Genomic DNA, 14,462 nt, shown 5'->3' on the forward strand with positions numbered 1-14,462 from the left:
CTGGATTGCCATATAGCTTGTGATGGCAGATAAGGTTAAAAAACCTGAGTTCTATGTAAGAGATGTTTATTTATTCACATCTGATAATCAGGAAAGGGGCAACACACTGGATAACATTGTCGCCTCACAGCAAGATGGTTCCCTGGTTCAATTCCCTTCTGGAGTGCCTTCTGTGCAGAGTCTGCATGTCCTCCCTGTGTCCACATGGGTTTCCTCCAGGTGCTATGGTTTCCTCCCACATTCCAAAGGCATGCAGTTGGTAAACTGGACACTCTAAGCTGGCTATAGGTGTGAGTGTGAGTCTGTGATGTTGAAGAACTACTGCAGCAGGGCTAGCCACCTGGTGCTATAAATCTTGGCTGTAAATGATTGCCAGTGTTGACGTGACACCCTGACCCCATGTGCAAAACTGGGAAAAAGGGTTTGTAAATGGATGCATGGATTTGATTACTGGGAAAGTCCAAATGAGTACATTCCCATTTTCATTGGATGCCCAGGTAGAAAATCTCCACAGTATTATAAAAATATTTTAAGAACAATAATTTTACAATCTTCAAAAATAATACAAAAACATTTACAATTTAAATAATTATACCAAATTAGACATAATGTGAAAAAATTGGTTAAGAATATATACAACTTACATGATAATAATTTAATATTTAGAGAAATCTTAGCAACTTTATAGTGAAATTAAAGGAAAATGAGTATAATACAATACAAACAGGTCTATCTAGTGGAACAAGACAGACACTATTTATATAGAGCATACGTTCTTTGAAAATATCTTTGGGGGTGCTTGTTGAGTGAGGAGGGGTCACTCTCCCCCCTGTGATAGAAAGTCAAAACTGGAAGATTACATTTTGGGGGAGGGCTGTGGTGAGGAAGCACTCTCCTAACTTCACTGGAGCTGACTTTGGAAATGAATGTTCATGCAATGGACACCCTGAAGATTGATAGACCCTTGCACATGTGTGCAAGTTTCGGCAAAACGTGGCACATTTGGGTTATATAACAAGATCCAACCCCACCAATCTTCTTCTTTAACAGTCATCGGTGTTGAATGGTTATGGTGGTCTTGAAGAAACTGCTTACAGTGTTTGGATACTTGCTTCGTTTAACTAGTCAGTAGTCATAGATAAATGGGCTATGTTTTACAAGTCTACAACATGCGATGAATGCATGACTGCACACATTTCCTTCCAACTGTTGGCTGTATTAATGTACTTAGTGCACATGACCACGTCTATTCCTGCCCCATGGCAATTCCATGTTTATTTAGTCATCCTTGTTTATTGCTTTGCTGCTGATTATTGGGCAAAGAAGAGGCATATAATTATAGCAGAACGTCTGCAAGAGTAGTATTTCAGATTCTAAACCTTATATAGCTTAGTTCAATCGTTTACGATTTTTATGAATAAAATCAGCTTGAAGGCAAAATTTGATGTACAATAAGTGCAATGAATACGTCAGGTCAACAACACATCAGATGTATAATAGGCAGTTTAACGACTGAACGAACTTCTCTCTCTCTAAAAGTACATACACAAAAACTGGCAATGAATGACTTAAAAATGTTTTGGAATTACAAACTGCAAAATGCCGTAGGTAAACCTGTCCCTGGACAGCGCCCCCTGGTAGTCATCTATCGCCAAGTCATCAGCATTGAAGCCAATCTAAAATCGGGGCCGAAATTTAGAAGATGCCGCGGACAGTGTGTACCCTTACAGAAGTGCGCTCGGATGTACCCTGTTAGATTTCCTTTTCATTCGTCAGGCGTTGCTAAGGCTTCACGAAAATCAGGTGTAGATGCAGGTTACTTAATACAGCTGATGAGTCTGTAAACCCGACTTCCTGGGATAAGATATTTGTTTACATCTGAATTGTTTATTGACATTTGCTCTCACTTGACCACATTTCTGTGATCAGAGGCTATTTTAGTTGAATCCCGAAATATAACAGTTTTCGGACGATCTTTATTGAATGATCTGTATGATGTTTGAAATCTTCCTTGCCAGTCTTCAGGTAAACTGCTTTCGACTCGACCTGTTACAGCCGCCCCCCGTGTCTCTGTCACACACTCATCACTTATTGACTTTATGACATATTGAACAATAGTCCAGCGTGGTGCCCCCATTCCCCATTAGGTGTATTTTCTCTGTGTTTTGTTTAACGACGGAGAACATGGATGCCTGACCGTATAGAAGAGTGTAACTACATTGTGACAGAGTCCCCCCGCCGTCTGACTCAGGAAAGTGTGGACGGAAGGGGAGATCTAAGTTTGTTCCGGCATTCGCTCCTTTCAGGGCCCCCCCTCCCCATAAGTCAGAGACGGGTGGTCAGAGGGGGGAAGATGTAGGCATGTTCTGGCATTCGTCCCTCTCATGGCCTTTACGCGGGCTGCCTGTGAGCCTTACTATGTTAAAAGTGAAAACTGTGAGGGTTGGACTTTATGTGACAGCAGTCCCTTCCTCCTAGGCAATCCATCAACTAGACGTCAGTGACACATCTAGGGCTCTACCCCTGCCCTCTTAGTTTTATCCCTTACTGGCGTATTTAGGAGCCAGGAACAGACACACGATTCAAATAATTGCTAGCTGTGAGGAGAAAACAACTTTCTTAAACTGTTGCAATTTACTGTAGGGGACACGCGTTTGCATTAAAGAATACGTCAGTATTTCTTAATTCTATGCATCCCTAGTTTTAAGGAAAAGTTTTTAAAAGTCCTGCTTCCTGACAGGGTTTTGTGAGAAGTAGCGGAAAGGATGCTGATCCCTGCGGAAAACAGATCTCAGAGGGCCCTCATCCTATACCTGTTGCACATAATTGTCGAGGTGCATTGCTCTTGGAATGCCGGTTTTCAGCACAAATACACACCTGGAAGCAGAGATCAGCTGGCGAACCTGCAGAGGCAGGCGCAGAGAAGGTAAGCATACATGCTGCTGAACTTTTCCAAGTGCAGTCTGGGGACTACAGCCAAGGTTGTAGACAAGCATACTCAGCATATTTGAATCTGGACATTCCCTTTTCCGAACATCTGGGCATGTTGTTGTAGAACTGTCTAAGTAACGTTTGTAATCCAGATATGCAGAAGTAGTGCTTATAGGTAGAAAATGCATCTAAAAACAAGTAATGCTGATGTATTTGACAACAGCTGAAAACGATGCGTACCTTTCTTACGTGCATACGGGCCACATTCGCAGACATGCATGCATTTTAAAATGTTAGGTGAGTGTGGGTTAGCAATAAAAACCTTCAGTAGATAATAGAAATTTCTGCTTACACCTAGTTATAGGTCGCTGGCTGCCAATAAATGTCCGTTTGGTAGTACTGGTGGTGGACTAAGCCGTGTACTGAAGTTAAGATTACCAAATAGTTTTAAAGCTGCGAAAACTATTTTATATACCACGGTTTACGCATATGTATAGATTAACAGACACAATCTGTTGTATCGCAGACTGTCTTTATTGTTCGGAAACTGTAGGTTGATGCAAAACCTGTTGCGCTATTAACTTAAGTGAATTAGAGTATATCCATCCATCCTCAACCCTTTTCCCATTTTGCACGTGGGAATTAAGAGTAATATTTAAACACTGTTCTTGATTCTCGGCATTTGTCCCCGATTGTTAAGTAAAGAAGTTGAGAGCTGTACCGTGGCTTCATAGAGATATTAGTAATTGCGAATTAGTATGTATAATAATATGCACGTATGACATAGTGCAGTTCCAATATGATTTACTTTTTTTGGTGGAGGGACGTTGTTAGACAGGATAGGAGTTGGATAAACTTTCTTCATTTTCATATGTTGTGTTACAGTCAATATCATGCATGAACAGTTCTTTTCTCTTTTCTTCTGGCATGTACTTTTAATATTATGATAGTATATGATAAGGCTAGAATAATCAATACATATTTGACTATAGCTTTACTTAATATAGTAATGGCATCAAACTTTGGGTTTGTTTTCTCTGTGATACCATCTCTGTGAAGGTATTACTGTTTATGTCTTTGCAAAAGTCTGTATTATACAACACAAACTGTAAAGAAAAGCATGAATTTCAATGATAGTTAAAATGAATTAGTCAAGGGAAGATACATGGTTATTCCCTGGGATTCAGAAACATGCCTAGTTCATTTGTGACATGCCTTCCATGGGTATAGCACGATGCAGCCCAAAGATAATTATCAATCAACTATATGGAATTTTAGAACACATGCAGCTATAAATTAGAAAAACTTTCCACAGAAATGACAGGACCCATGTAAAGAGGTTCTCATAACTGTAAATGCTATAGTCATCTTTCGTCTTAACCCCCACCAACATCACAGGATCAAACAATTAATCCAAGCAGAACTACTAGGCACCATCATAGATGAGCAGCTGAAACTAGACTACCACATATCACAAGCTGTAAAAAAAAAAAAAAAAAGAAACATCAGATCCTTAAAGAGATCTAAAGCATACCCCACTGACACAGACAGAAAATGTACAGCCGCTACTGTCCCACTGCCATCACTCCTATACTCTGCATGCATTTTTTCAAGTCATACTGTTAAGCAAACTGGAGCAAAGTTAAAGTAAAATAGCAAAATTTGCCACAACCTGCACTTCTGAGGACACCACTTTCTGACTCTCAAAGATTTAACCTGATTAGAACTCCCACACTACTTAACACTCACACCCAACTCACAACAGTATAAAGACTTTTCCATAAGCCCAAAACTGCCCATCAGTAAACAACATCATTCAATCATGCTCCCCAAATAAGACTTTACATTCTAGAGATAACTCGCTTCTCATTGTCGCCAAAATGTATGGTTATGTAGGAGACTTCCTGTATTCAACTAATATTTCCAAACCCTGGAACCACATCCCATTAACACCAAAACTAATTCAAGAGCTAAGCTGTTTCAAAAAAACATTCAAAATCGTATTAGTCCAAGAGCTAAGCTGTTTCAAAAACCTATTAAAATCTTATCTGATGGACAAATAGCTCTGATCCTGCATTCCCACAGCCTAGCTCTGTAACATATACCTTTTTTGTACTACACATTAGTCTCACGACTAGTCTAACACTGTGTACATAGCCCATAAGTTATCCAACCTACTCTCAATCGCAGTTGCTCTCCACCCCTCACTCTCTCCCAATGTCACTTTACTCTTGCACAGCTGTTCCAAAACTCCCCTCGCTGCTCCCACCTATTTCCAGAGCTCTAGTAGTACCACCTCTTTTATCTCTATTCCCACACACTCTTCCTAATTGCTCTCTTTCTACCTTCACCCTTACTGCTGCCTTTGCCACACCCACTCTTTCTCACCCTCCTTTCTGTCTGCACTCCTGTTACTATCCTTCCAAACACACATCACTTACTTGCTACCCTACAGCCCATTAATATACTTGCCAAAATTCTGCAGTCATAATCTTGTCAACAACAAGACATTCTATACCTTTAATATAGAAAAGTTCCCTCACTCTATTACCTATTTCCTTTCCTCCACTCTCTGTTCTCTCTCTCTCTCTCTCACTGAATCTCTTTTGGACACATCATGCAAAAACATAATGCCTTCTTATCTTGTTCTCTCTCTCTTTCTGAATTGACTGAGGCTGTAAATAGTAATCAAAGTAGTGCTTTTAAGAGGATTGTCCACCTTTTTTTTCAAAAATGCATGTTTCTTACTCTGTGTGCTGCTTTTGTCTCTCCCTGCTACACCACCAAATGGCAAAGCATTTACACTACAACTGACTTAAGATTCATAAGGTCGCCTTGTGTATACGATATGTGATGCTACGTATGTTGTACATGTACAAATGTACATATTGTAAATGTACAAACAGTACTTAAATATTCAAGTACTCTGCAAATTTATGCACACTTTAAAATATCATGTACTCTGTAAATATTTGCAGACTGTTGGTACTCTGTCATTCTTTGTGTAATCATGATCATTTCTGTAAAAAAATCTGAGGAGCTTTTCTCAGTGGGTTTCCACTGAAGACGGGTTTTTCTAAACCCAGTTGGACTTTCCCAGTGAACAAAGGCAAACATAAATACATAAATAAACAAATAAATAAATAAATAAATAAGTCTCTTAGCACATGCACATGCACTACTATGCAGTGTGTAGGAAAGCCTCTAAACCACATTAAAGGGCCTACAGCAATGTCTAAATCTATTTTTTGTCAATTCAAAGGGGTAGAATTGGGTGTATAGGAAACAGGAAAAGGAGAGGATGCAGCAAGCAGAGGAACATCGTATCCAAGGGAAACAGGGAAGGAAAGAATGGTAGTAGGGAGGTGGAGGAAGGGTGTGTGTGTGTGTGTGTGTGTGTGTGTGTGTGTGTGTGTGTGTGTGTGTGTGTGTGTGTGTGTGTGTGTGTGTGTGTGTATGTGTGTTTGTGTGTGTGTGTTTGCGCATGTGTGTCTGTGTGTGTATTTGTGTTTGCGCGAGCGTGTGTGTGTGTGTGTGTGTTTGCGTGTGTGTTTGTGTGTTTGCACGCGTGCATGTGCGTATATATATATATATATATATATATATATGTGTGTGTGTGTGTGTGTGTGTGTGTGTGTGTATATCTATCTACATATACATATCCTATTATCCTGTATACATATATATATATATATATATATATATATATATATATATATATAACTTTGCAAGGGCAGGCACCCATTTTCTTTTTCAGATGAAAGATGGGGAAGGGTTTAAGGGAAAGATAAGGGATTATAAGAAGATAAGGTTTACAAGTAGGATCACTTAGACAAACATAAATGTATTTATTTATCCATTCATCCATCCCTCCATTATTGACTGGGTTAATTTGACTAGGCTAGTTGCCTCTTTTCAGGGGATCCCTGAGGTGGCACTTGTATAACTAGGGGAAAATTTGGCCATGGCATTGGGAAACTTCCCCTACTTTTTTCAGTAGGTGCGGTTAGACCTTTAACATCCACCTTTGCTACCACCAGCACAAGCAGATGGGACTTTGGTTTAACGTCTCATCAGAATGATGACATACTTAGGAGTGCAGTGTCAGCAATCCAATCATCTGGTGTGGGACTAGAATTCAGAGACACTGGGGGAGTAAACTGGATTTATAGACACACAGACAAAAGGAGCACAATAGTGATGGGGAGGATTGGACAACAGAAAATGGAGGGAGGGCGGTGACAGACAAGGAATGGAAATACTAGGATGGGAGATAGGATGGGCATATAATTTTGTATTGCATTGCCTCTGCTATACCCAGGGAGATGTCAGAAAGCACCTAAACCACCCCCTCATTCCTGAAGTAGTGAAGGAAGAGACAGGCAGGAGTGTGACTCTATAAGCTGCATGAGGAACTTCTCTGGGCAGCCAATGTGGGCTTCTAGCTGCTCATCTGTTAGTTCCCCTGCCACATTTGCCAGCTCCCTCAGGTGAAAAATTGCACACCCCTGGTAGTGCTGCCAGATGGAACAGTAGAAGTCCCCTCCAGTGAATTTGTACCAGGGACCATAGGGGAATCCTCCTGCCTGTTCCATTCTGCACCCAATGGGGAGGCAGGTCTGGAGCCAGGTGGAGTTGAGGCAGGGGAAGTATGGAGATGTGGGCCATGTCACTGGCATAACCATGACAGTTGCTGTAGAAAATGCCAACAAAAATGGAGAAAAAAAATAATAAATAAAAAAAAAAGGTAACAAAAAAGCATAGTGGCAAAGCAAGAGGTACAGAAAGAGAGAGAGAACAGAATGAGAGAGAGAGAGACTCTTTACTCTTACATATAGCAGATATTGCCTATAAGTTCATAACAGAGATGTTTGATAGGCAAGTATGAAGTATTGCACAATAGCACATTGCCAGCTACTGTCTACATGCATTATGCTGTGGCTCTATGAGGGAAGTGCAGGCAGGTGAGTAGTGACACAACTAGCATTACCTAGGATGTGTGCATAGGTGGCTGCAGGGCATGTGGACAAATGTGTAGTGCTGTGCATATAAAAGCATGACCTCTGTGTGGAGTACTGTATTTGTGACCTCCTACAGGTATTCTGTGATATAGCATCATCCAGCACTTGAAAATTACACATATAAATATGAAGCTGTATATGTATTCTGAAACCATTAGCAACAACTATGTGGTTGTGATATGCATGTGAAAGTGCATGGTTAATTGGCTCAATACAAACAAACAGCATTGGTCTACCCCATAACAATGAGGTGCACCTCAAACCTGCTACACAGAACAAAATACAGTTATTATATAACACAGAGAAAATGTATGTCCAAAATAAACAGCCCCCATCTCTTCTACATTCTTAATCAATACACACATACCTCCCCCACTAAACAAACAATAAAGCTATACCCTCGCGTTATGCATTGTGTGGCTGTACTACATGCAGCTGCACTTGTAAGGCTACTTACTCATCTATCAGACTACCTTTGCAGATAAACACAGCTCATAGTGGAACCATACCAGGGTATAGAACACCTGTGTCCTACGTATGAATATATTAAGAACCTTGTTACCAGTGCAACGCTTTGTCTTTACCCTCATAACATATGTAACCTCAGTAAAGCATGATGCGCAGCATGTCTTATGGCAATTGTCAAATGTGCGTGTAACTTATAATTATGTTCTTGAAATGCATATTTATGTAAAATATGCAGAATTAAGTGCAACTCCACTGTGTAGCAGCACAGCCAGATCATGCTCAGTTGGGGCCCTAGGCAGGGTAATTGACTGGAGCCCCCAAGTATGCCAGTATTTCATTACTTGTCTGCCTCTCCCCAAGTACCATAAAACACTGTTCAAACCTGTCAGTGTGGAAACTAATTTCTTCTTTACTTTTACAGCAATCAGTGAACAGCTAGGTGAAGGATGCAGGGATTCAAAACACAAACATATCACGTCTGTTAACACTGTGTGGTGAAGTGACTTGGTAAGAGACATACACAAGACACAAGGTGACTGAGGGAATCAAACCCTATACTACAGGAAGCAGATCATTAACAGCTCATAACATTACTTACATGTGCTAAGAACCAGACAAATTGCTGTATCCCACCACAGTGCATTTTTACACTCACCGCTTGTAAAAAAAACAAGCTCAATTAAAAAGGTATTCATACTGAAAATATTAACAATAAACTTTTAGATTTCATGTTATGGGCATTCAGACAAAACTGTCCATTGTTGTGGCTTGCTAGACAAGTAACTGTTCCTAACATACTGTAGCTGTTTTTTTATTCCACTGAAACAGCACTATTGGCACTACTTCTTCTTCTTTCGGCTTTTCCCAGTTAGGGGTCACCACAGCAGATCACCTGTCCGCTCATGATTGGCAGTGGAGTTTTACGGTGTCAAATTGCCAGCCCGGTGCCAAACCTTCCACAGAAAGCACACGCAGGCACACCTAGGGCCAATTTAGAGTGTCCATTCCAACTACAGCATGGCTTTCGGATGTGGGAGGAAACCGGAGCACCCAGAGGAAACCCATGTGACCACAGGGAGGACATGCAGACTCCACACAGTAGGCACCCCAGCCGAGGATCGAACTGGAGAACTTGTTGCTGTGAGGTGGCAACGCTAACTGCTGCGCAACAGCGGCTGCCCAAACAATACTACTGACACTAATATTGCATTAAAATAATGATATCTATTCTAATAAACATTTTTAAAATGTCACATCACCCTTTAAAACCCTAACAAATACTGTTCAGATGTGTTTCACCCCCACCCTATAGTTTTGAACAGTCAAGTCTGTCTATGCTAGTGCTGATAAAGAGGAAAATATATATTTCAGCTAGCAAGCAACTAAATCTACTATGATGCCTGAGACTGCAATTAAGATGTTTGTGGCTCCTGGCATTGATGTTTTATGTTGTGGCATATATCCAGCTTAGTAAATAACTAGTTTTAGAGAAAAAATTATGAAGCAGTACATCTAGACTGGGACGGAGGAAAGAAAAGATGAAAAAAAAACTGCATAGCTATTGCTTTGAGTTTGTACCCAAACTTTGGATATGAACTAAAAAGAATAGCTATGCTTTTGGGAAAGCTATGTGTCAGTTTTCACACTAACAGCAGCACAGCTTTCTGTTTGCAAGGCTCCCCTGCTCGATGATCTGCTGTTATACATATTCATTTTGTGCTTGCACAAGATGTACAACAATGCACATTAACACTGACAATTTTGTCATGCATCCATACTGATCACATCACTTCACAGTAAAGCTAACCCAGTCCTCCTGTATTTTTGTTTATAGATGCTTTTTTCCCCCCAAAAGTAAGAAACATTAAACTGCTCAGGTCAGAATTGGATGACTCAGACCATCAGAGAGTAGTGCATACTTCCATTTTGGTCAGATCAGCCAGTTATTTTGGTCAGGTCAGACAGTCCCTCTATCCAGGAAGACCTCTGGGCGCTGAGCTCAGGCAGGCAGCTGCAGCACTAACGTTACTGTTACTATTGTCTGATCTGGCTTTGCCTTTGTTGGTCTCATGTTTTGTACAGTGTTACTGGCAGTGATTTTTTTTTCTTTTCAAAACACTGATTGATTTAACTATATTCTTGGTTGTTCATCACATCAAATGCAGGCAGGGCAGTTAGTGTCAAATGAGGTACGTTAAAAGTACCAAGCAATTAAACCTGCACCTGCTGTTACCTGAGACATTGTCAAGTAGGTTGGGAGGGCAGGACGAACAGACCAAATGAGTGGCGATATGTTGGTAGATAGAACAAGAAGAGAGGCAGGATATACATTTTACTTAAGTGAGCGTTTGACAGCCAGTCCACTTTTGAAATATTAAATAAAAAAAAGAGTCAGTGTAAAAAATAAACATGTGGAACATGCCCCAGCCTTCAAACCCAAATGGAATAAACCAACCATTGACAAAAAAAACAGAAAGTGATTAAGTTGCCTAGCCAAGATGCTGCAGCAACTCAGAAGAGAGAAAATGGTAATTTTAAAGGGGTGATCAGGTCAGATCAGACACAGGATAAAATAGATTGTTTTAGTGCTTTTTCAGTTCCATAGCAAGCACCAGCCGTAGGCAGATGCCAAGGTTGCCTAGTGCTGGATCTAGCCCTGAGTAGCAGGCAATCCTTAACATAAACTGTAAGACCCCTACAGGGACACACTCTAGCAGTGTGCAGACACACTGGCAGCTACATGCTTAATATACTCAAAATTATGGTAAGAAGCAGCCATACATACCCCTTCACGTTGAGAGCCTTTCCATTCTCCAGCATTACAAACGGGTGTTCTCCATAAGAGCCTCCCAAGCTACAAAACAAACGGACATAAAAAAATAATAAATTACATGTCCAGTACCATCATATTATAACATTGAATACAAGTTAACAAGCACTAATATAATACGAGTACTTACAATACATCTCTAGTGCCCTTGGTCTGACCTCCTTTACCCACCAGTTAAGAAGGTCAGGATGGTACCTCCTCAGGAATGTTGTAATTAAATCAAAAGATGCTTTATCAAAGTATTAGTTTAAGGGTGTGCAAACTTATGCAACCAGCTTATTGTACGTTTTTTATTTTTTATATATTTTTTCCCCTAACAGATTTGTTTGTTTTTCAATTGAATTGTACAGGTTATAGGTCACATTAAAGGTGGGAAAATTTTTGAAATGATTTATTGTGGTCTCATTTTTTTATATCACAAAAACCTGGCATTTTAACAGGGGTATGTACACTTTTTATATCCATTGTATACATCTCTAAATTGCCATGCCATGTTAATTAACATAATTTGCATCCATGGAGTCCTCATTATAATAATGTTAAATTAAAATAGAAAAGATATATCCAGGTTGCTATGTAAAAATGTAAAATAGCCAAAATATAACAAAGCTTCCCCACGGCCAATGTAAGAAACCAGATATAAACTTTATTCCACATGATAAGCGCTTTCACACATAGTGCTTCATCAGATCCACAAAGAAACATTGCAGGTGTACACACACACACACACACATATATATATATATATATATATATATATATATATATATATATATATATATATATATAGAGAGAGAGAGAGAGCATTAGTCAATTAATCAATTAAGATAAATACCAATAAGACGCTGTCTGGTTCGATTCTCAGCTAGAGCATCTTCTGTGTGGAGACAAGCGTGAATGGGCGTACCTTATTTGAAGGTTGTGCATCAGGCCTGGCAAGCCGGTACGTAAAATCAACTGCCAATCATTAGCGGACTGGAGTTCCGCTGTGGCGACCCCTAACCGGGAAAAGCCAAAAGACACAAGACCAATTACTGAAGTATACTCTGTTTTTTCAAGGCAGGTTTTAAAGGTACAGTTAGATTCAGACCTGGTAGCTTATCTGCCTGCAACTTCAATATCCAGTTTGCTTCCACATTCTCCAACTTAACATTAAAGTCTCCTTTCCGTTTATTAACATGCACAATTTGCAGAACATAAAATACAAAAGAATGACCAGGAGCCATTGAAATATGCTTAGCTAGGGCATTTAACAAATTCATGTGTTTAATATCGCCTATATGCTGCAAAATGCTCTCTTTCAACATTCTAACGGTCTTGCCTATATAAAAGGATGTACAAGACTTACAGCTAGCCACATATATCAAGCCTTTTGACCTGCAATCAGCAGAGAAACATGGTTTAAAGGTGTAATTAATAAAAGAATGTTGAAATTCCTGCTCAGTGCCAATATATATGCAAGCTTTACAATGCCTGCATGCATATGTCCCCTGGCGATCAGATAAGGGTAAAGGAACACGAGCTGTTTTTATAACATAGCTGTCGCTTCAAAGAGGAATTATTTCTGAATATATAACTTGGTTTAGAACCTGTAACATCCTTTACCTTGTCATCAGAAAGCAAAACTGGCCAGAACTTCTGGCGACATCCTGTACATTACCCTTATATGAAGTGTAAGTACGATGGAAGTAAGGTTTGCTATTGTCATGGCGCATAGCAGCTACAGTATTAAAGGACTTATCTAGTGACTGCTCATTATAGCCTCTAACTAATAACTCATCTTTCAAATTAAGCATTGCTTCATTACATTGCTCATCATTTGTATGCAAGCGTGACATACACAGATATTGCTCTTTGGCAATGTTCCTAAAAATGTGCTGTGGATGCATATTACTAAAGTGCAAAAGTGCATTCTTCCTGCATGCCTTCCTATGTAGGGAACTAGATAAAGCACCATCTACTAAAGAAATCTTTACATCTAAAAAGTCAGTACATGTGCAAGAATAATTTAAAACAAATCTAAAACAGGTACTAGTGGACTCAAGATATTGCACAAATCTCTTAAGGTCTAATTCTGTCCCATGCCACAAGACAAAAATATCGTACACAAACCGCTTATAGTACAGAAGGTTCAGAGAAAATTCATGTCCAGATAGGACTGCCATGTGCTCCCAGTCCGCCAACACTAAGTTGGCATAACTGTTAGCGCATGGAGTCCCCATGGCCACTCCCACCTTCTGCCTATAAACTACCTTGTTATAAAAAAAAAAAACATTATTTTCCAATACAAGCTCCATTAAAGTAGCTATACATTCTGTTAATTCCAATGAATAGTCAGTATTCTCTCTTAAAAAATTTTTAGAGACGCTGTCCCAAAGTCATGGGGTATTATAGTGAACAGCGTCTGTATGTCCATACTGTCAAGAAAAATATTTTCAAGAAAGGGGCCATGACTCCTAAAAAATTCACCTAGACTGCTCAATAAATGTTCAGTATCTTTTAAAATGGCCGTCACCTTACTTAATGTTTTTTTTACTGTCCCTCTATGTAGAGAGAAATAAATTTTGTAGCCCACCCCCTACCCGAAACAATTGGTCGTAGGGGTGGGTCTACAAGAGATTTATGAACCTTTGGCAGGCCATGTATAACTGGTATCATGGGCTCAAATACTAACATGAAGTCATATAATACTTTATCAAGGGTTTATTCCAATAACATTTCATATAAACAGCTATGTATATTATTAATAATACAGCATAAATTATTTTCAGTAACAGGTTCATATGTGGAAACATCTTCAAGCATTCTAGTCATATATAAATCATATTTCACGGCATCAAGAACCACAATAGATCCCCCTTTATCAGCCGGACGAATGATCAAGGCTTCATTAGTCCGTAATTCATGGGAGGATGGCCTAATGGTTAAGGTGTTTGCCTTACAAACACAAGGTGCAGGGTTTGAGTCTCACAAGGGATAATTGGCTAGGCTTAAAATGTCTTGCAAGGGCAATTAGCCTAGTAATAATCTATGAATCTATGAAGAAGCTCTGTTGAATAGAGAGCAAAAATACTATATATTTAAGAGGGGGTTGGGAGGGTGGCCTAATGGTTAAGGCGTTTGCCTTACAAACACAAGGTGCAGGGTTTGAGCCTCACAAGGGATAATTGGCTAGGCTTAAAATGGCCCGCAAGGGCAGTTAGCTTAGTACT

The 14,462-nt window shown here is 39.7% G+C and overlaps 1 protein-coding gene across 3 annotated transcripts in view; it reads left to right on the forward strand.

Moving 5' to 3' along the window:
- Positions 1-1,120: 1,120 nt before the first annotated feature.
- LOC122799279 (EMI domain-containing protein 1-like) overlaps positions 1,121-14,462 on the forward strand; it is a 1,823,504-nt gene continuing 1,810,162 nt past the window's right edge. For all 3 annotated transcript variants that reach the window (XM_044068236.1, XM_044068235.1, XM_044068237.1), the window contains exon 1: positions 1,121-2,926. In XM_044068236.1, the coding sequence (XP_043924171.1) occupies positions 2,766-2,926 (161 nt within the window). In that variant the 5' untranslated portion in view covers positions 1,121-2,765. The remainder of the gene's footprint in view (positions 2,927-14,462) is intronic.

Source organism: Protopterus annectens, chromosome 4.part0 (genome assembly GCF_019279795.1).
Source record: "Protopterus annectens isolate FY-2018-M chromosome 4.part0, PAN1.0, whole genome shotgun sequence".
Taxonomy (NCBI): domain Eukaryota; kingdom Metazoa; phylum Chordata; order Ceratodontiformes; family Protopteridae; genus Protopterus; species Protopterus annectens.